This window comes from Euwallacea similis, chromosome 29, assembly GCF_039881205.1.
Source record: "Euwallacea similis isolate ESF13 chromosome 29, ESF131.1, whole genome shotgun sequence".
Classification (NCBI taxonomy): Eukaryota; Metazoa; Arthropoda; class Insecta; order Coleoptera; family Curculionidae; genus Euwallacea; species Euwallacea similis.
The window spans coordinates 17,295-38,456 of NC_089637.1; the positions used below are offsets into that span (position 1 = coordinate 17,295).

The following is a 21,162-nucleotide window of genomic DNA, read 5'->3' on the forward strand; positions in this document are numbered from 1 at the left end:
CATCCTGACCCTCACAATACAATTTAATAATCAATATATACCACCCTCTAATGTGTCACTTTTTTTTAAATATCTAAACTATCCTCTAGTTATAAATAAATAAGAGTACATGTCTTTATTCACACTTTACTCATCTCTCAATATAATGCAGACCATGTATCTCTTCTTCATTCATAGAAAAACCAATAATAATAAATCAGTAAATACTAAATATACAAAGTACAAGCTCTAAATCAGTCATAATACTGCGGGGAATGTTTCCAAAAATATAGACAATACCTATAAAAAGTTACTACATTTCCACAAAATAAGACAATCCTCTCCCCAATCCCAAAAGACCACTTTCCTATTCGTCGGATAACAGGTTTAGAAATAATCTCACACAAAATCCTTCAATTCTGCTTTTATTATTTGCAGTCAGAAGAAACACCCTTCTTTTAGTTCTAAAAGCTTCTTCAAAAATAATAATAATAATAAATAATATACAGTTACCAAATATACCACCACTCCAATGTATCACCTCGACAAGTACTCTTTCGAGTCATCAAAAGTAATACAAAAAGAGTCACAAATTTAATAAATATAATATCCAGTTAGTAGAATACAAACAGAAATGTTATCAAAAATCAGTTAAATAATACATATACCATAGAAAATTAGTTGTTTCAATTTTAAATTTCATCTTTTATCAAAAATAACACTTTTCATAATCATAAAATCGAAAACACACTCATTTCCTATCTAGGAACGAAAAGTTTCCTTGCACTTTTACTAAATTCATATGTTTCTCTCAAAAATTCATTAAGAAACTAGTACTCTTCAATGTACTTTCAAATCTTTCCATTTATTTATCCCTTAACCCCTTTTACAATTCAAAAGAATCCACCATTTCTACTTACACGAGCCATGAGCAATGCTAAAGAACCACACAATATCACAAACTGTACTGCTCGAGTACCAATTACACATCTACTCGACTCTCAAATTTAGAGGAAAAAGTACAATTCACTTTTCGTTCCTCACAAAATACTCTTCTTCTCAAATCCCTCGACCTATCACTACTTCTTACTTTTATCACTTACCTACCATTGGTCCTTCCATTTCTCCCTTTTCCTTTCTCAGTTGCTCTATGCATTTCATCTGTTTTCTCACAAAATTAATTAAGGAGCTTCAAACCTCCAATGCTTTCTTGAAGACATTGTCCCCTCGACTTCTCTTGTGGCACCCATCACAAAATGCAAGTGTTCCGAGTACTTCATCCTTCGAAATCTGAAACAATGACAATTCATTGCACCTAGTCCCATGAGACACCACATAATAATCTTTCGAATCCATCCCTCCTCAGTCATAATACCTACTTTCATAGCTCGGAATGTGCAAATTCTCAAACTATGCAAATCTAAAATACAAATAATCCTCAAATATTTCCAAAAGAACCATTACTTGTTCCACAAATACCTTCATCCCCACACCCTGACAAAGTACGATGGGGTTATGTCCCAGGTGATGGAGCCATGACTCGTATAACCTCAGTTCATCTTCGAGAATGTTATGTGGAATCCTTCGACCTATTCCAATTTACACCAGTGGGTTACTTCTTGTCCCCAGTTTTCAAAAATTACTTCCGAGACAATCGACACACGTAATCAAAGCCCCAAGGAACGAATTGGGGCAGTGTGCAATTATCACCCCACACAAGTTCTCGACAATGTCTTCAAAAGTATCAAAGTTCTGGTAAACTTCAACTTTCAAATGAGTGGACCGCGTTTTCCACAATTATTATCAATGTTTTAAACAATTACACTTCTTTTCTTAAAAAATTGCCTAAATTTTCAATCGAAATCTTCAAACTTAAAAATAGTAATAAATAAATTAATATAACCTCACTCTACTCTGTCATTCCAAATCGCATGATCGAATTGCGACTTACTTCTCATCTTCTATTTCTCTCGTGTAAATTACCACGGCTGACTGCTAATGCTAACCTAAAATTCGTCAATCGAAACCCGCCAAGAATTATACACGTACAGTAAATGTACAGTGTTGGGGAAATAACTTTGCTACTTTTCTACTTCCTATTTTAATCGTGGTTAGTTCCGGTTAGCCGTTCTAATTTTCTAATTCTAAATAATAATTCCTCAATTTACAAACGTTTCTCTTTCCTGTTCAAAAGAACTCTTCGTTCCAAATAATGTTCTCGATCGTCGGTTAAATTTGACAAAGTTATTTCCCTATACCCTGTACAATTCAAGTAGAACCTACGTCCTAATAGTCTATTTCACACAAGACTAAAGCACTAATAAATTTCTAAAATAATACAAGTTATATCTCACCCACACAGTACGTGAACTACACAAAGAATCTACTACTATAGGAAACGCAGTATAAAATACTAATCAATCATAAAATGTAGTACAAATTTGGAAAAGTAAACGAGCAAACGAGCAAACGAGCAATTCCCTACCTCTCTTTTTCTTAACTTTCCCAGTTCTAATAAATCCTTTAGAACCGTAAAAGTACCTACTAGTAGTGCCAGTTAAGTGTTACCTCAATAATTTGCACACGTGGCCCACTTGTGTGCAAATTATGTGAGGCATCCTAAAAAGGCCCCTTCAGCCTACCCTCCTCTTCCCTCTTATTCTCTATTAATATTACATTCACAAAAATTATCCTATATACATAATATCTTAATTTAAAAATCGTTCAAATTCATCTTCCTTTCAATGCTTTCTTAAGAAGACCTTATTCGCTATATCGTTTAAATTCATCCTATCACTTTGTCCGCTATATTCAAACCCTCCTCAAAATAAACCCATCCTGTTATCCACCTTTTCTCTTATCTCTTCTCTTCTCTTCTCCAATGAATACTGCACCACAGTGCTCCAATCTCTACTTCTCACTTGACTTGTCCACTGCTGGAAATGCTTTTTTCTTCCAAGTCTTTTTCCAGTTTTCCTCATCTTTCAGAATAAATCTTATCTCCGTTCACCAGTTCCGGCCCTTGCTAAGCCTCTTTCAAATTTTCCCCTTCGCTAAATCTCCCAAGTTCGTCTTCCTTAATTCCGGTTACATCCTTTCTAAGACCTCACAATTTCGGTGAATAAATTTCGTTCACCATTTTGTCCAAGGATCCCCAAGTTATCCTTAAAAACAGACTTTTTCCAAATATCCTCCGGGAAAAATTCCTCAAATGGCTTTTCTAGGCCCTAAAGTTCCTCTACAATTTTAGGAAGCTCCTAGCTGACACATATCTAATGACTACATACTAACACTAATGAAATATAATAATGCAACTTCCCTTATTCTATCCCTCCAAACGTGTTTCTCACAAGTTACCTAATACCCTTATAAATATCACTAATTTTAATATACATATTACATATTCATTTGTTCCTTCTAAAAGCTCTAATTACTTCCCTCTGAAATACATGTACTTTCTTACTCTTATCCTTAAAATTCACAAGAAATAATCTTTACTTTCTTATTAACTATAAATACATAAATGACCTACTGGCAAATTCTACTTTTGTAATATACATTCCTTCCTATTTTCTTACATATGCTCAAGTTATCTTTCCATATAATAAATAAAGTCCTATTCTTATGTTTAAATCCCTCCTCTTCTTTCGCACCCACCATTTACTTCTAATTCCTATCTTTTCCAATTTCTCTCAAGTTTTACATTCTATCTGCATGTTTCTGTTACATTTTTCCACCTACATTCCCTCCCTCAAAAGAAAAATTGCCTAAAAAGTCCTTTCCTATGTCCCTACTTACTTAAACTTACTATGAATACCCCTAATATCTTAACAGAATTACTTCACCTAGCATATGCATCGACAATTTCAAATACATAATTCCTGTACCTTCACAAAAATCATCAGTACCTTTACACTATGTTTTCCTATCTGATATAAATATTCAAATCATCTAAACAATTACAAATCATGTACCTAGTTTTTCCTATAAAAAATAATACATCCATTTACTTTCTATTCTAAAGTACTACATCTTTATCCCTAACACTTAAATAATAATCACAATGTAATTCACAATTCTTACAATATCTACTAATTTAAAAATAATATGCTTTCCCTATGTGTATCTAAATAAAATCTAATCCTCAATTATTTCAAATAATACTTATAATGGTGAATCTTTCACCTTACATTTCCAAATACCAATCAAACACCCTACCTACTGTACGAACTTATAAAATCACCCTTTACAGTAATATGGTGCCCCAATTAAATACTCTACTTTCTCAAATTACAATTCCACAAGTCAATCCATTAGTTATGGTACAATTTTTCACACATTTCCTTTTAAATTAATCAAATATCTTTCTGATACATCACTAGACACTAGAAAATTCTTAATTAACTTTCAAAATTAAACTCACAAATTACTTATTAACTACAAGCAAATTCCTATTCTTCTTAACATAAGAAAGCAATCTCGTAATAATCCACTTACTTGCAATCCTCCAAATCTCACAATCTCCTTCCTTGTGAAAAAATACTTTGGCCCTTATCTTTTTCCCTTTCCTGGGCCCCAGTCAGCTTCTTCGATCATTTTCACTTTTGCTGTTCTCGTAATTTCCTACTTCTCTCTTGCCAAAGTTCCATGTATCCATCTGGTGAGCTTCCTCTTTCCTTCCCTTATAAATCTTATTCTTTTTGCTAAGAGGAAATAAATAAACCACTGTCCTTCGATAAAACTACAAAGTACTACCTTGCTATCTTTTTGCCCTTAACTTAAGTTCTTTTGAATCCGACTACTCCGGTGAAAAATCTATCCTTCCTATCCTTGAATTTGGGCAAAAATCCAACTTTCGATACAAGTTTTTGGTAAAGTTCCTTGTCTATATCTCTGGCCCCTCCGTCATTGGTGATCTGTCGAGGAAATCCACTATGATCTTAATGGTTCCATCATTTTATGTCAAAACTGTGGGGCAACCCACCTTCTTTCTTCCTAATTTGTAGGTTAAACGTTCGATCCTTCCTGCTGGGTTTTCTGTTGAAGAACCTCACTACTAATCTGGTGCTCGTAAACCTAACCTAAAAGGTATTTGCTCCAGACCCTTTCTTTCTGTGTTCTGTTTTTCCGTGAGCCCCTCCGTTTGCTTCCTGTAAATGTTTGCTTTTAGGTCTTTAATTTACCTCTTTCTTTGTAATATTTCCCCATCCACGTTTCCATTTCGAATTCCACTGTTCCAGTAAATATTATCCAAAATTCCGGTATTTCTTTACTTTTTCTTACGCTGTAAATTTGTGGATCCCAATCTTCTCATCTCGAATCCCGTAGATCATCGATTCTTTTTTTTTTTAATAAATTAACGTCCAAAATTTTCAATCTTTATTTACTTTTTCGGAATACTCGTGACGATCCGAGAGGTTATCCCGTTCTCGTCTTTTACCGTTTTAACTTCCTTTCCGAACCCTTAAAAGATGGAGCCACGCGAAAAACCCACCGCTTCCAAAGAAACGAGCGTATAGACATTCGCGATTTTCACGATTCCCTTCGTCTTCATCTACTCGGGATTCGAGACCAGTTAACGGCAACGACGCATGTCGCCGCCATCTTATCGGAAAGTGCCGGGAACTAAGGCATCTTTCATGCTGGCCCCATGAAAGATTCCCGCGTTCCCCCGCTTTCTAGGGGATGGCTCCGATGTGTTCTCGACGGTGTCGTTCTGCCGAATCCGAAAAACGAGGGTGAAGACCCCCAAAGAGGGGTCGGTCCAAAGTGGCCGACTCCTCGCCAGGTTACCTGGAGGCCAATCGCCTCCACGTAACTTTGCGTCGCGTCTGTCACTTTGCCGGGCCCTCTTTGGGCCCGGTGTCGTACAGTGTTGCCGGCTTGTGCAAGAAATCCTAAAATTTTAAGAAATTCTAACCCGGATCAAAATCCCCAGTTCCCTCTGCCAACAGTTCCCAATTCCCCCTTTTCTCTCAAAATAAAAAATCATTTTTCAAACCTTCCCCAAATTCACGGTGAAATAGCACATTCGATCATATCTCAATTAGACAAAACCACCCCAGAGGTGTTTCGGGCAGTAAATGTGTTTAAAAACCACTAATAAATCGATCATGTATCAATTATTACCGTTCCTTCATCGGTATCCTTTACTACACGTGTTTCTGTTTCGAAATTTTCATAATAATTGTCAAAAGATCTATTTAAATCGAGTAAATACAAATATTCATGACCCAATAGTAATAATTGATACATCTTCGGTTTATTAGGTGTTTTTTTAACACGTTTACTGCCCGAAACACCTCGAGGATGGTTTTTCCTATTTAAAATATGATGATAAATAATTTCCCTGAGCAATTAATTTGTTAAATGTGCTATTTAACCGTGAAATTCAAAGATCAAATGAAAATTAAATCGTTCATTTTCGTTTTGGGAGAAAAGGGAGGAACTGGCAACGTCGCAAAAAAAACCGCGAATCCTCATCTAGGTTAGAATTCCTTCAATTTTAGAACTTGCAATAATAAAAACACATCCATGCAATACTAAGCTAAATACTGTGGCCCACTTTTTTGTAACAAAACTTTAAGCGTACTTAGGTAATTTTAATTTAAGAAGGTTATAAATAAAAATAACCTCATTGTTCTAAAATTTTCCACACCCGAAATCTTCAAAACAAAACGTTTACGAGCCTATGTTGGTTTGAAATGTTCTTCCCAGTAATTATTCTATGTACTCTTAAAGTCCTGCTACAAAAAAGCAAAAGAACAAATCCAGATAAAAGCTGTATCATAAATCACAAAAACCTTAAGCAATCTTACCTGCAAAAATTATAACTGCATGCAAGCAAATTCGAGTGAAAGCTTCGATAAATATCAAACTTTAAAAACAATTCACTTTATTCTTATTCCACAAATAATAAAGGCCCTTTGGAATAATTAACATCTTAATAAACAATTTTTCTTTGATACCTTTAATAAGGAAACATCTTTTTCCCAAAACATTTAGTAACGAAGCTTCTTTACTGTTTAGACATCATTTTTCCCAAAAACCTTTCTTAACGAAACTTCTTTACTGTTTAAACATTAATTTTCCTAAAACATTTAGTAACGAAGCTTCTTTACGGTTTAAATATCATTTCTCCCCAAAACTTTTAATAAAAAGACAAAACATTCTTTAAAAAATTAGGTATCACTTCACCTATTTAAAATCTTAGTGGTTGTTTCCACCTCTGCTAAAAAGTACTTGCAATTTAATAGAAAACCCCAAAAGAAACTCCTTTTGAAAATAAAATCCACTTATTTTTGTATATTTACACTTTTCCTATAACCCCAGAAATATCAGAGGTGGTTCGTTTTCATATTAACACCCTGTTAAAATACTCTTTCCAATTCTTATCAATATTATTTTCGTCAACTGCTTAACCCTCAAATCTGGCACCATAAGAATTTTAAATTCCTACCTTTTTCTGTCGCCTTCGGGAACACTTCCTTTACTGGACACCTTGCACTTTCCCAGATCACACCATTTTTATCGCTGCATTCGAGGTAGACACACATACACACAATTTCACATCCTTTGGCTGCAGTTCTTGTCCTGGAAGGAAAAGAGAGGCTACTATAGCACATACTTTCCTCGAAGAATTTAATATTCAATATCCTTAAACACGAGAACTTTGAAATCTTTACATTTCATCTTGGCAAATCACACTACATGACCTCAGAATATAAGACTCAAAACAATTTGATCTTTATCAAAAAGCTGCTTTACTTGTTAGACAAATTCCTTCATCCACAGCTTGAATAACCTTACTTTGTCTTCGAGAATGTAGTCATTCCTTTAATAAGTTCCTGTACCGAGCATATTTACCCACCTGACACCCCTGGGTGAGTTGCTTCTTGTTCCCAGTTTTATAAAATAACACTTTTACACCGTAAGCACACCTAATCAAAGTCTCAAAGGACGAATTTGAGCAGTGTGCAGTTATCACCCCACCGGTTCTCCGCGATGTCTTCGAAAGTATCGGAGTTCTGGTAAATTTGTACGTTCAAGTGAATGGACGACATTTTCTACAATTATTGTTCATTTGTCGAACGATTAGACTAATTTTGTTAAAAATTAGTCATACGCCTTAACTTCTTCGAAATACAAAGTAAATATGGCGACGTAACCTCTCTCCGCTCTGTCAAAAAGTTCTTTTTGACAGAAAATGGTCGAGCTACGCGATGCGTTCCTCGCGACCTACTTTTCGTCTTCCGTTTCTCTCGTGCAAACTTCGAACGTCAATTTTCGGTGCAGATGTCGGTTCTGATGGTTCCCTCGGTACGATAACTTCCGAAAATGCGCGGGAATCATCCCGTCCTCTTTCTTTTCGTTACTTCCTCGTCTCCTTGCTTATAAAAGCAATGTTGCAATTTAATATTAATTTCGTCGTCCTTCACAAGTAACTAACGATGACACCCACTTATCCTAATTGTACGGAGTGTTAGGGAAATAACTTTCCTACTTTGATTTCTCCTTTTCTAAAGAAGTATCCAAATGAAACAAACTAAAAGACACATTGCCAATTCTTCAAATGTGTCTCTCTTTTTCCAAAGAAATCAAAATAGTTACGTTTACGAATCTTCTTCCTCTTTCCTATTCCGAAGTTATTTCCCCGACACGATGTATAATTAAAATAAAATGATAGTCTCTCTAACGAAAGACTACAGCACTCGTGAAAAATTCTTCAATTTAAAGATAATGTGTAAAACGCACAAATATAAAATACTTTTCCGTGTTTCTTCAAAAGCAAATATATAAAAAAAGAATAGAAACACAAACTAGCAAATTCGCCACCTGTTTTTGTCTCTACCGTCGCAACTTTCCCAGTTCTAATAAACCCTTTAGAACCGTGAAAATACCTGCTAGTGCCAGTTTAATGTTACCCCAATAATTTGCACACTTGGCCCACTTGTGTGCAAATTATGTGGAGCATCCTATTATCTCTTTTACCTTAGTTTACAATTACAAAAGTTAAAAACTAATAAATATCCTACTTATCCCTAAATAGTTTTCTAATTTAGAAATAATTAAGACAATTTCTTTAAAAATCCTTAAAATCTCTAATGTTCTATAATCCATCTTCCTTTTAATGTCTTCTTAAGAAGACCTCTTTCCCCTTATCGTTCAAATTCATCCTATCACTTTCCCCACTCTCCTCGAAATAAACCAATCTTGTTAGTTGTCTTTTCTCTCGTGTCTTATACAATGACTACTGCACCTTCGTACTCCAATCTCTACTTCTCGCTTCACTTGCCTAATGCTTTTTTCCTCCAAGTCTTTTTCCAGTTCTCCTCTTTCAGGAAAAAATCTTATCTCCACTGACCATTTCCCTTCCTTCCTGAACTTCTTACAAATTTTTAAAAGCACCGAATCCCTAAATCCTCTAAATTAATCATCCCAAGTTCCAGTTAGACCCCTTTTAGGACTCCACAATCTCGGTTTTTTCCCATAGTCAATTTTCCTGACTCCACAATTTCAGTCAATACATCCCGTTCACCATTTTGTCCAAGACTCCCCAAGTTATCCTGAAAAAACAGTGTTTTTCCAAAGATCTTCCAGGAAAAATTGCCCAAATAGCTTTTCTAGCTCCTGCAAAAGCTCTTCTGGAATTTTAAGAAGCTCCCAGTTCACAATCACTACTTACTAATACTAATAAAATATAATAAAGTAATAACTTCCCTTATTCTATCATTCCAAATAGGTTTTCCATAAATTATCTCTAATTTTAATGTACGTGTTCATTTGTTCCTTCTAAAAGCTCCTCTTATTTACCTCTAAAATATACATAAGTTCTTCCTCACCTCTACTGTTACAATTCAAAAGTAATAATCTTTACTTTCTTATGAACTATAAATACATAAATGACCTACTGGCAAATTCTACTTTTCTAATATACATTCTTTCTCATTCATTCCCATTTTTCTTACAAATGCTCGTATTATCCTTCCATATAATAAATAAAGTCCTATTCTTATGTTTAAATCCCTACTCTTCTTTCGCATCCAGCCTACACACCTAATTGCTATCCTATCCAGTTTCTTTGAAGTTTTACGTTCTGTATGCATGTTTCTCGTACATTTTTCCACTCCCTCAAAAGAAAAATACCCTAAGAAATCCAGTACTATATCCCTACCTTTACTTACTATGAATACCTAATATTTTAATACAATTACTTCACTTAGCATATACATCTACAATTTCAAATTTACAATTCGAGTTTATACACATAATTTCTATATCCCCACTAAAATTATTAGTACCTTACCACTATCCTTTCCTATCTTATATAAATATTCAAATCATCTAAAAAATTAAATATCAACACTTACAAAAATGTACCTAGTTTTTTCCTATAAAAAATAATATATCCAGTTTACTTTCTATCCTTAACACTTAAATAATAATCATAATGTAATTCACAATTCCTACAATATTTACTAATTTAAAAATAATATACTTTCACTATGTGTATACAAATAAATTCTAATTTTCAATTTATAATAACACCTGTTATCTCACCTTTTAAACAAATTATGTCAAATAATACTTATAATGGTGAATTTTCCAAATATCCATGAAGCACCCTACCTCCTGTACTGACATACAAATTCAAAATAAAATTACCCTTTACGGTAGTACGGTGCTCTAATTAAACACTCTATTTTTCCAAATATTCAATTCCAAAATAATCCATAAGTTGTGGGACAATTTTTCACACAATTCCTTTTAAATTAATCAAATTTCCTTCTGATGCATCAAAATAACTGGGAAATTCCTATTCCTCTTAAGACAAAAAGCAATCTCCTAATAATCCACTTACTTGCAATCCTCCAAATCTCGTATTTCTCCTTCCTTGTGAAAAAATACTTTGGCTGCCTTTCTTTTTCCCTTTACTCGGCCCCAGTCAGCTTTTTCGATCATTTTCACTTTTGCTCTTCTTGTAATTTCCAATTTTTGTCTTTCAAATTTCCATGTATCCAAGTAACGACTCTCTTTCCTTCCCTTATAAATCATATCCTTTTCGCTAAGAAGAAATAAATAAAGCACTATTCTTCGATAAAGCTACAAAGTACTACCTTGGTATCTTTTTGCTCTTAATCTATATTCTTTTTGGTCCTGCACTCAAAAATGTGCCTTTCCTATCGATGAATATGGACAATAATCCAACTTTCCTTACAAATTTTGGATAAACTTAAGTGTGTCTACCTCTGGCTCCTTGGTCATTGTTGATCTGTCGAGGAAATCCTCTATAATCTTAATGGTGTATCTTATTTATATCAAATCTGTGGAGCAACCCACCTTCTTTCTTCCTAAGATCTAGGATAAACTTTCGATCTAACCTCTTAGGTTTTCCTTTGAGGACCCTCACTACTAATCTCCTGCTCGTAAACCTAACCAAAAAGGTACTTGTTCCAGACCATTTCTTTCTGTGTTCTGTTTTTAATAACTCCCTCTGTTTGCTTTCTGGAAATGTATGCTTTTAGGTCCTTAATTTACCTTTTTGTTGTAATATTTTCCCATCCACGGTACCATTTCCAATTCCGTTGTTAGAGTAAATATTATCCAAAAATCCAGTATTTCTTTACTTTTTCTCACTCTGGAAATTTCTGAATCCCAATCTTCTGATCTTGAATCCCGCAGATAATCAATTTTCTTATTATTTAATAATTAACGTCCAAAATTTTACATCTTTATTTACTTTTTCGGAATACTCGTGACGATCTGAGAGGTTATCCCATTCTCGTCTTTTACCGTTTTAACTACCTTTCCGAACCCTTAAAAGATGGCGCCACGCGAAAAACCCACCGCTTCCAAAGAAACAAGCGTATAGACATTCGCGATTTTCACGACCCCCTTCGTCTTCTTCTACTCGGGATTCGAGACCAGTTAACGGCAGCGGCGCATGTCGCCGCCATCTTTTCGGAGAGCGCCGGGAACAAAGGCCTTATTCATGCTGGCCCCATGAATAATTCCCGCGTTCCCCCGCTCTCTAAGGGGATGACTCCGATATGTCGACGTTGTCGTTCTGCCGAATCCGAAAAACGAGGTTGAAGACCCCCAAAGAGGGGTCGGCCAAACTGGCCGACTCCTCGCCAAGTTACCTGGAGGCCAATCGCCTCCACGTAACTTTGCGTCGCGTCCGTCACTTTGTCCGGGCCCTCTTTGGGCCCGGTGCCGTACAGTGTTGCCGGCTTGTGCAAGAAATCCTAAAATTTTAAGAAATTCTAACCCGGATCAAAATCCCCAGTTCTCTGCAAAAATATCCCCCATTCCCCCCTTTCTCTCAAAAATTATCATTTTCACACCTTCCCCAAATTCACGGTATAGCACATTCAACAAATTCCCTGTTCCGGAAATTCATTCATCATCATATCTCAAATAGACAAAACCACCCCAGGTGTTTCGGGCAGTAAATGTGTTAAAAAACCACTAATAAATCAATCATGTATCAATTATTACCGTTCCTTCATCGGTATCCTTTACTACACGTGTTTTTGTTTCCAAATTTTCATAATAATTATAAAAACAACCATTTAAATCGAATAAATGCAAATACTCATGACCTAATAGTAATAATTGATACATCTTCGGTTTCTTAGGTGTTTTTTAACACGTTTACTGCCCGAAACACCTCGGGGATGGTTTTTCCTATTTAAAATAGGATGATAATTAATTTCCCTGAGCAATCAATTTGTTAAATGTGTTATTTAACCGTGAAATTCAAAGATCAAATGAAAATTAAATAATCCATTTTCGTTTTCGGAGAAAAGGGAGGAACTGGCAACGTTGCAAAAAAAACCGCGAATCTTTATCTAGGTTAGAATTCCTTCAATTTTAGGACTTGCAATAATAAAACACACCATGAAATACTAAATACGGTGGCCCACTTTTTTGTAACAAAACGTTAATAGTACATAGGTAATTTTAATTTATGAACGTTATGAAAATAACCTCATTGTTCTAAAATTTTACACACTCGATATCTTCAAAACCAAACGTTTACGAGCCTATGTTGGTGTGAAATGTTCTTCCAAGTAATTATTCTATGTACTCTTAAAGCCCTACTACAAAAAAGCAAAAGAACAAATCGAGGTAAAAGCTGTATCATAAATCACAAAAACCTTAAGCAAACTTACCTGCAAAAATTATAACTGCATGCAAGAAAATTCAAGTGAAAGCTTCGATAAATATCAAAGTTTAAAAACAATTCACTTTATTCTTATTCGACAAATAATAAAGACCCTTTGGAATAATTAACTTCTTAATAAACAATTTTTCTTTGATACCTTTAATAAGGAAACATCCTTTTTCCCAAAACATTTAGTAACGAAACTTCTTTACGGCTTAAACTTCAATTTTCCCAAAACCTTTCCAGAAAACCAAAAAAATTTTAAAAAAACCTTTCAAATAAGGTATCACTCAATCTTGCTACCTATTTACAATTTCCAATTTTATTCTTACTGGTTCTTTCCCTTCGTACTAGAAAGTACTTGCAATTTAATAAAAAAAACTCCAAAAGAATGTCCCCCTTCAAAATAAAATCCCCTTATTTTTGTATATTTACACTTTTTCTATAATCCCAGAAATATCAAATGTGATTCGTTCTCAAATTAACTCACTGTTTTAATACTCTTTCGATTCGTTTTGAATATAAATTGTTTCTTTGATAACAATTATATTCTTCCTTTGCATAGTAACACCCTCAAATCTAGCACCATAAAAATTGTAAATTCCTACCTTTTTCTGTCGCCGTCAGCTATACTTCCACCAGCAAACAGCTTCCACTTTCGGAGATGGCACAATCATTTCACTGCATTTGGGACGAACACAGACACACACACACTATTTCACATCCTTTGGCTGCAGTTCTTGTCCTGAAAAAAAAGAGAGGCAGCTATAGTACATACGTTTCCCCGAAAAATATAATATTCAATATTCTTAGTTAAACACCAGAACGTTGGAATCTTTGCATCTCATCTTTGCAACTCACATTAAATAATTTCATAGTACAAGTACCGGTTGACTCAAAACAATCACATCTTTATCAAAAAGCTGCTTTACATTTTAGACAAATTACCACACGATTATGTTCAACATAATATAACCACAGCTCTTATAACCTTAGTTTACCTTCCAGAATTCAATCGATCGTTTAATAAGTTCGTGCACTAAGCATATCTACCCACCTTGGCCCCCGCACATCACACCTCTGGGTTGCTTCTTGTTCCCAGTTTTATAAAATAACACTTTTACCCCGTAAGTACACGTAATCAAAGTCTCAAAGCACGAATTTGGGCAGTGACCAATTATCACCACAAAAATTTCGACACTGTCTTCAAAAGTATCAAAGTTCTGGTAAACTTGTACGTTCAAGTGAATGGACGACATTTTCGACAATTATTGTTCATTTTTTAAACAATTCGACCTCTTTTCTTAAAAAATTGCTTAAATGTTTAATCGAAATCTTCAAAGTTAAAAGTGGTAATAAATAAAGCAATATAACCTCACTCTGCCCTGTCGTTCAAATTCGTACGATCCCGCTGCGACCTACTTTTCATCTTCTATTTCTCTCGTGTAAAATTCCACAGCTGACTCTACTAATGATTCAACTTCGAATGGCCATTTTAAATGACTCAGTTTAATAGTTCCCTTCTTTACGACGACGTCCAAAAATTAAATCTCCTCAAATATCACGGTAATTTCCCTATTTGCTTTACTTTCTCATTAAATACAAAAGCAACGTTACGTTTCTAGCTTCGTCAATCCCAACTCGCCGAGGATTACACGCACCCGCCGTAAATATACAGTGTTAGGGAAATAACTTTGCTACCTTCGTACTTCCCATTCTAATCCTGGTTAGTTCGGGTTAGCCATTCTAATTTTCTAATTCTAAATAAAAATTCGTCAATTTACAAACGTTTCTCTTTCCTGTTCAAAAAAACTTTACGTTTCAAATAATGTTCTCGATCTTCGGTTAAATTTAACAAAGTTATTTCCCTATACCCTGTACAATTAAAATAGAACCTACGTCCTAACAGTCTATTTCACACAAGACTAAAGCACTAATAAAATTCTGAAATAATACAATTCATATCCCATCCACACAGTATGTAGACTACGTAAAGAGCCTACTCCTGCAAGAAACACAGTATAAAATATTAATCAATCATAAAATGTAGTAAAAACACGAAAAAGCAGACTAGCAAATTCCCAGTTCTAATAAATCCTTTAGAACCGTGATAGTACCTGTTGGTGCCAGTTTAATGTTACTCCAATAATTTGTACACGTGGCCCACTTGTGTGTAAATTATGTGGAGCATCCTATTATCTTAAAAAGGCTACGTCAACCTACCCTCCTCTGTCCCTCTTATTATCTCTTTTGCGTTAGTTTACAATTACAAAAGTTAAAAACTAATAAATATCCTACTTATACGTAAACAACACTATAAAAAATTATCATACATAATGTTAATTTAGAAACAATTAAAATAATTTCTTTAAAAATCTTTCAAATCTATGATGTTCTATAATCCATCTTCCTTTTAATATTTTCTTAAGAAAACCTCATTTGCCATATCGTCCAAATTCATCCCTTTATTTTACACACGATTCCACTTGTTCAAACCCTTCTCAAAATAAACCAATCTTGTTTTCCACCTTCTCTCTTATATCTTCTCCAATGAATACTGTACCCCCGTGCAATCTCTACTTCTCACTTGACTTGTCCAATGCTTTTTCTTCCAAGTCTTTTTTCAGCCCTTCCTGAGCTGCTTAGAAATTTCCAAAAACACCAAATCGCTAAACCTTCCAAATTCGTCGTCCCTAATTCCACTTAGACCTCACAATTTCGGTTTTTTCCTGTAATTACTTTTCCTAACTTCACGGTTCCAGTGAATAAATCTCGTTCACCATTTTGTACAAGAATCCCCAAGTTATCCTGAAAAAACGGTGTTTTTCCAAAGATCTTCCGAGAAAAATCGCCCGAATGGCTTTTCTAAGCCCTAAAGTTCCTCTACAATTTTAGGAAGCTCCTAGTTGGCAATGACTACATACGAACACTAATAAAATGTAATAATGTAACTTTCCTTATTCTATCCTTCCAAACAAGTTTTCCATAAGTTACCTAATACCTTTATTAATATCGTTAATTTTAATATGCTTGCTCATTTGTTCCTTCTGAAAGCTCTTCTTACTTCCCTCTGAAATAATTGTTCTTTCTTAGTCTTATCCTTGAAATCCAGGAGAAATAATCTTTGCTGTTAACAAATAATCTACTAACAAATTTCTCTCTTCTTTTATGCAGCTATTTGCATTCCCTCCCGTTCTTCTTACATGTCTTTATATTATCCCTCCATATAACAAATAAAGTCCTATTTTTGTGTTTAAATCTCTCATCTTCTTTCGCATCCACCGTTTACTCCTAATTGCTATCCTACCCAGTGTTTCTTTAAAGTTTTACATTCTATATGCATGTTTCTCGTACATTTTTCCACCTACCTCCCCTCCGTATCTTTTACCTCCCTCAAAAGAAAAATACCCTGAGAAATCCTGTACTATATCCCTACCTTTACTTACTATGAATACCTAATATTTTCACAGAATTACTTCACATAACATATACATCTACAATTTTATTTTATGCACATAATTCCTATATTGTGACAAAAATCATTAGTACCTTTACACTATTTCTTCTTACCTTATATAAATATTAAAATCTTCTAAAAAATTAAATATCAATACTTACAGAAATCTATCTAATTTTTCTCCTTAAAAAATAATATACACAGTTAATTTTCTATCTTAAATTACTACATCCTCCTTACCTATAACACTTAAATAATAATCACAATTTAATTTCCTACAATATCTACTAATGTAACAATATATTTTCACCATTTCTACATAAATCAATTTTAATCTTCAATGTGTAATACCTTCTGTTGTCTCTTACCTTTTAAATAAATTATTTCCAATAAGACAAATAATACTTATAATGGTGAATTTTCCAAATATCCATAAAACACCCTACCTACTATACTCACATACAAATTCAAAATAAAATTACCCTTTCCGGTAGTACGGTGCTCCAATTAAATACTCTATTTTCTCAAATATTCAATTCCAAAATAATCCATAAGTTATGGTACAATTTTTCACACAATTCCTTTTAAATTAATCAAATGTCCTTCTGATGCATCAAAATAACTAAGAAATTCCTATTCCTCTTAAGACAAAAAGCTTTCTCCTAATAATCCACTTACTTGCAATCCTCCAAATCTCGATATCTCCTTCCTGATGAAAAAATACTTTGGCTGCCTTTCTTTTTCCCTTTACTCGGCCCCAGTCAGCTTGTTCGATCATTTTCACTTTTGCTGTTCTTGTAATTTCCAATTTTTGTCTTTCAAATTTCCATGTATCCAAGTAACCACCCTCTTTCCTTCCCTTATAAATCATATCCTTTTCGCTAAGAAGAAATAAATAAAGCACTATTCTTCGATAAAGCTACAAAGTACTACCTTGGTGTCTTTTTGCTCTTAACCTAGATTCTTTTCGGTCCTCCACTCAAAAATGTGTCTTTCCTATCGATGAATATGAGCAATAATCCAACTTTCCTTACAAATTTTGGATAAAGTTAAGTGTGTCTACCTCTGGACCCTTGGTCATTGTTGATCTGTCGAGGAAATCCTCTATAATCTTAATGGTTTAATCTTATTTATATCAAATCTGAGGAGCAACCGACCTTCTTTCTTCCTAATGTGTAGGTTAGACGTTCGGTCCATCCTTTTAGGTTTTCTCTTGAAAATCCTCACTACTAATCTCGTACTCGTAAACCTAACCAAAAAGGTACTTGTTCCAGACCCACTCTTTCTGTGTTCCCTTTTTTAATACGTCCCTCCGTTTGCTTCCTGGAAATATATGCTTTTAGATCCTTAATTTACCTCTTTGTTGTAATATTTCTCCATCCACGGTACCATTTCAAATTCCACTGTTAGAGTAAATTTTATGGAAAAATCCAGTATTTCTTTACTTTCTTCTTACTTTGTAAATTTGTGGATCGCAATCTTCTAATCTTGAATCCCGTAGATAATCAATTCTTTTATTTTTTAATAATTAACTTCCAAAATTTTCCATCTTCATTTACTTTTTCCAGACACTCTTGACGATCCGAGAGGTTATCCCATTCTCGTCTTTTACCGTTTTAACTACCTTTCCGAACCCTTAAAAGATGGAGCCACGCGAAAAACCCACCGCTTCCAAAGAAACAAGTGTATAGACATTCGCGCTTTTGCCGATTCCCACCGTCTTCATCTACTCGGGATTCGAGACCAGTTAACGGCAGCGGCGCATGTCGCCGCCATCTTTTCGGAAAGCGCCGGGAACAAAGGCCTTATTCATGCTGGCCCCATGAATAATTCCCGCGTTCCCCCGCTCTCTAAGGGGATGACTCCGATATGTCGACGTTGTCGTTCTGCCGAATCCGAAAAACGAGGTTGAAGACCCCCAAAGAGGGGTCGGCCAAACTGGCCGACTCCTCGCCAAGTTACCTGGAGGCCAATCGCCTCCACGTAACTTTGCGTCGCGTCCGTCACTTTGTCCGGGCCCTCTTTGGGCCCGGTGCCGTACAGTGTTGCCGGCTTGTGCAAAAAATCCTAAAGTTTTAAGAAATTCTAACCCGGATGAAAATCCCCAGTTTTCTCTGCAAAAATATCCCCCATTCCCCCCCTTTCTCTCAAAAATTATCATTTTCACACCTTCCCCAAACCGGGAATTCATTCATCATCATATCTCAATTAGACAAAATCACCCCCGAGTTGTTTCGGGCAGTAAATGTGTTAAAAAACCACTAATAAATCAATCATGTATCAATTATTACTATTCCTTCCTCGGTATCCTTTACTACACGTGTTTTTGTTTCCAAATTTTCATAATAATTATTAAAACAACCATTTAAATCGAGTAAATGCAAATACTCATGACCTAATAGTAATAATTGATACATCATCGGTTTCTTAGGTGTTTTTTAACACATTTACTGCCCGAAACACCTCTGGGATGGTTTTTCCTATTTAAAATATGATGATAAATAATTTCCCTGAACAATTAATTTGTTAATGTGCTATTTCACCGTGAAATTCAAAGATCAAATGAAAATTAAATCATTCATTTTCGTTTTGGGAGAAAAGGGAGGAACTGGCAACGTCGCAAAAAAAACCGCGAATCTTCATCTAGGTTAGAATTCCTTCAATTTTAGAACTTGCAATAATAAAACACAACATGAAATACTAAATACAGTGGCCCACTTTTTTGTAACAAAACGTTAATAGTACATAGGTAATTTTAATTTAAGAACGTTATGAAAATAACCTCATTGTTCTAAAATTTTCCACATCCAATATCTTCAAAACCAAACGTTTACGAGCCTATGTTGGTATGAAATGTTCTTCCAAGTAATTATTCTATGCACTCTTAAAGTCCTGCTACAAAAAAGCAAAAGAACAAATCGAGGTAAAAGCTGTATGATAAATCACAAAAACCTTAAGCAAACTTACCTGCAAAAATTACAACTACTTGCAAACAAATTCAAGTAAAAGCTTCCATAAATATCAAAGTTTAAAAACAATTCACTTTATCATTATTTAACAAATAATAAACACCCTTTGGAATAATTAACCGCTTAATAAACAATTTTTCTTCCGTACCCTTAATAACGAAACATGATTTTTCCCAAAACCTTTTATAAGAAAACTTCTTTACAGTTTAGACATCATTTTTCCCAAAAACCTTTCTTAACGAAACTTCTTTACAGCTTAAACTTCAATTTTCCCAAAACCTTTCAATAAAACGAAAAAAAATAAATAAAAAAATTAGATATCACTCAACCTATTTAAAATCTTAGTGATTGTTCCCATCCCTACTAGAAAGTATTTGCAATTTAATACCAAACCCCAAAAGAAAGTCCCCCTTGGAAATAAAATCCTCTTATTTTTGTATATTAACACTTTTTCTATAATCCCAGAAATATCAAGTGGTTCGTTTCCAAATTAATACACTGTTGTAATACTCGTTCAATTCTTTTCGATATAAATTCCTTCTTTGATAACAATTATTTTCTTTCGTTGCATAGTAACTTTCCTTCAAATCTAACACCATAAAAATTTTAAATTCCTACCTTTTTCTGTCGCCATCAGCAATACTTCCACCAGCAAACAGTTTCCACTTTCTGAGATGACACAATCATTTCACTGCATTCCGAGTGGACACACACACGCACACACAATTTCACATCCTTTTGCTGCGGTTCTTGTCCTGAAAAGAAAAGAGAGGCAACTATAGTACATACGTTTTACACGAAGAATATAATATTCAATAGCATTAGTTAAACACAAGAATATTGGGATCTCACCAATCTTGCAACTCAACACTAGACAACCTCAAATTACAAGTACAAGTTGAATCATAACAGTATGATCTTTATCAAAAAGCTGCTTTAAGGCGGTACCCAAAATAAGTTTTCCTTGCGTTAGAAAAAAGTCAAATTTATCTAATCTGCGAATACTACAATAGTTATTGAAAGTTGACAATTACTAAAAACTCCTTTGACAATTAGTTTCTTCTCTTTCTTACCTCTTAATTTCTAATTCCACGGATATTCTATGGATCGACTAAGATGACACCACTTTTATTGTTGTGCTTTTCAATTTTAAATTCCACATTTTCTTTTCAAACGCACGCTTTTAAGTTAATTTGTTAATTTCCACATTTCGATATAAATAAACAAACGAAAAACTCTTACAGTACAATTATAAAAAAATGTCATTATTGTCATGCACGATGTGCAGAAAATTACCACAAACAAGAAATCTACAAGATTACACGAAGAAGAAATCTGCAAAACCACACAAAGAAGAAACTTGCAATGCAGACTCCCAGATGGCGCCACACATAAAAATCTCTTCTCTCGCATCCACCATTTAATCCTAATTGGTTCTGCTATGAATACCCATTGTCTTAACGCAATTATTTCACATAACATATGCATTAAGCAATTCCAAATTTACAATTCTATTTTATACGCATAACTCCTGTATCGTGATAAAAATCATTAGTACCTTTGCACTATGTGTTCTTATCTTATAT

At 34.4% G+C, this 21,162-nt stretch overlaps 1 protein-coding gene across 6 annotated transcripts; it reads right to left on the reverse strand.

Annotated features, from left to right (window-relative positions):
• Nucleotides 1-432: 432 nt before the first annotated feature.
• LOC136417708 (uncharacterized) lies at nucleotides 433-20,808 on the reverse strand. 6 transcript variants are annotated; one of them, XR_010752835.1, is made up of 8 exons: nucleotides 20,650-20,808; nucleotides 20,195-20,331; nucleotides 13,759-13,895; nucleotides 7,439-7,572; nucleotides 4,964-5,129; nucleotides 4,735-4,895; nucleotides 4,477-4,682; nucleotides 433-1,269 (listed from the first exon to the last, which is right to left on the reverse strand). XR_010752835.1 is itself a non-coding variant. In XM_066403526.1 (4 exons), exons 2-4 carry the CDS (start codon nucleotides 11,032-11,034, stop codon nucleotides 1,256-1,258), a joined length of 342 nt encoding a protein of 113 aa, XP_066259623.1. In that variant the 5' UTR covers nucleotides 11,035-11,044; nucleotides 11,097-11,134; the 3' UTR covers nucleotides 433-1,255. The 6 variants fall into 6 exon arrangements, 1 of the variants encoding a protein (XP_066259623.1); XR_010752836.1 differs by lacking the exon at nucleotides 13,759-13,895; XR_010752833.1 differs by lacking the exons at nucleotides 13,759-13,895; nucleotides 20,195-20,331; nucleotides 20,650-20,808 and adding exons at nucleotides 10,841-11,044; nucleotides 11,097-11,134.
• Between the last annotated feature and the right edge of the window lie 354 nt (nucleotides 20,809-21,162).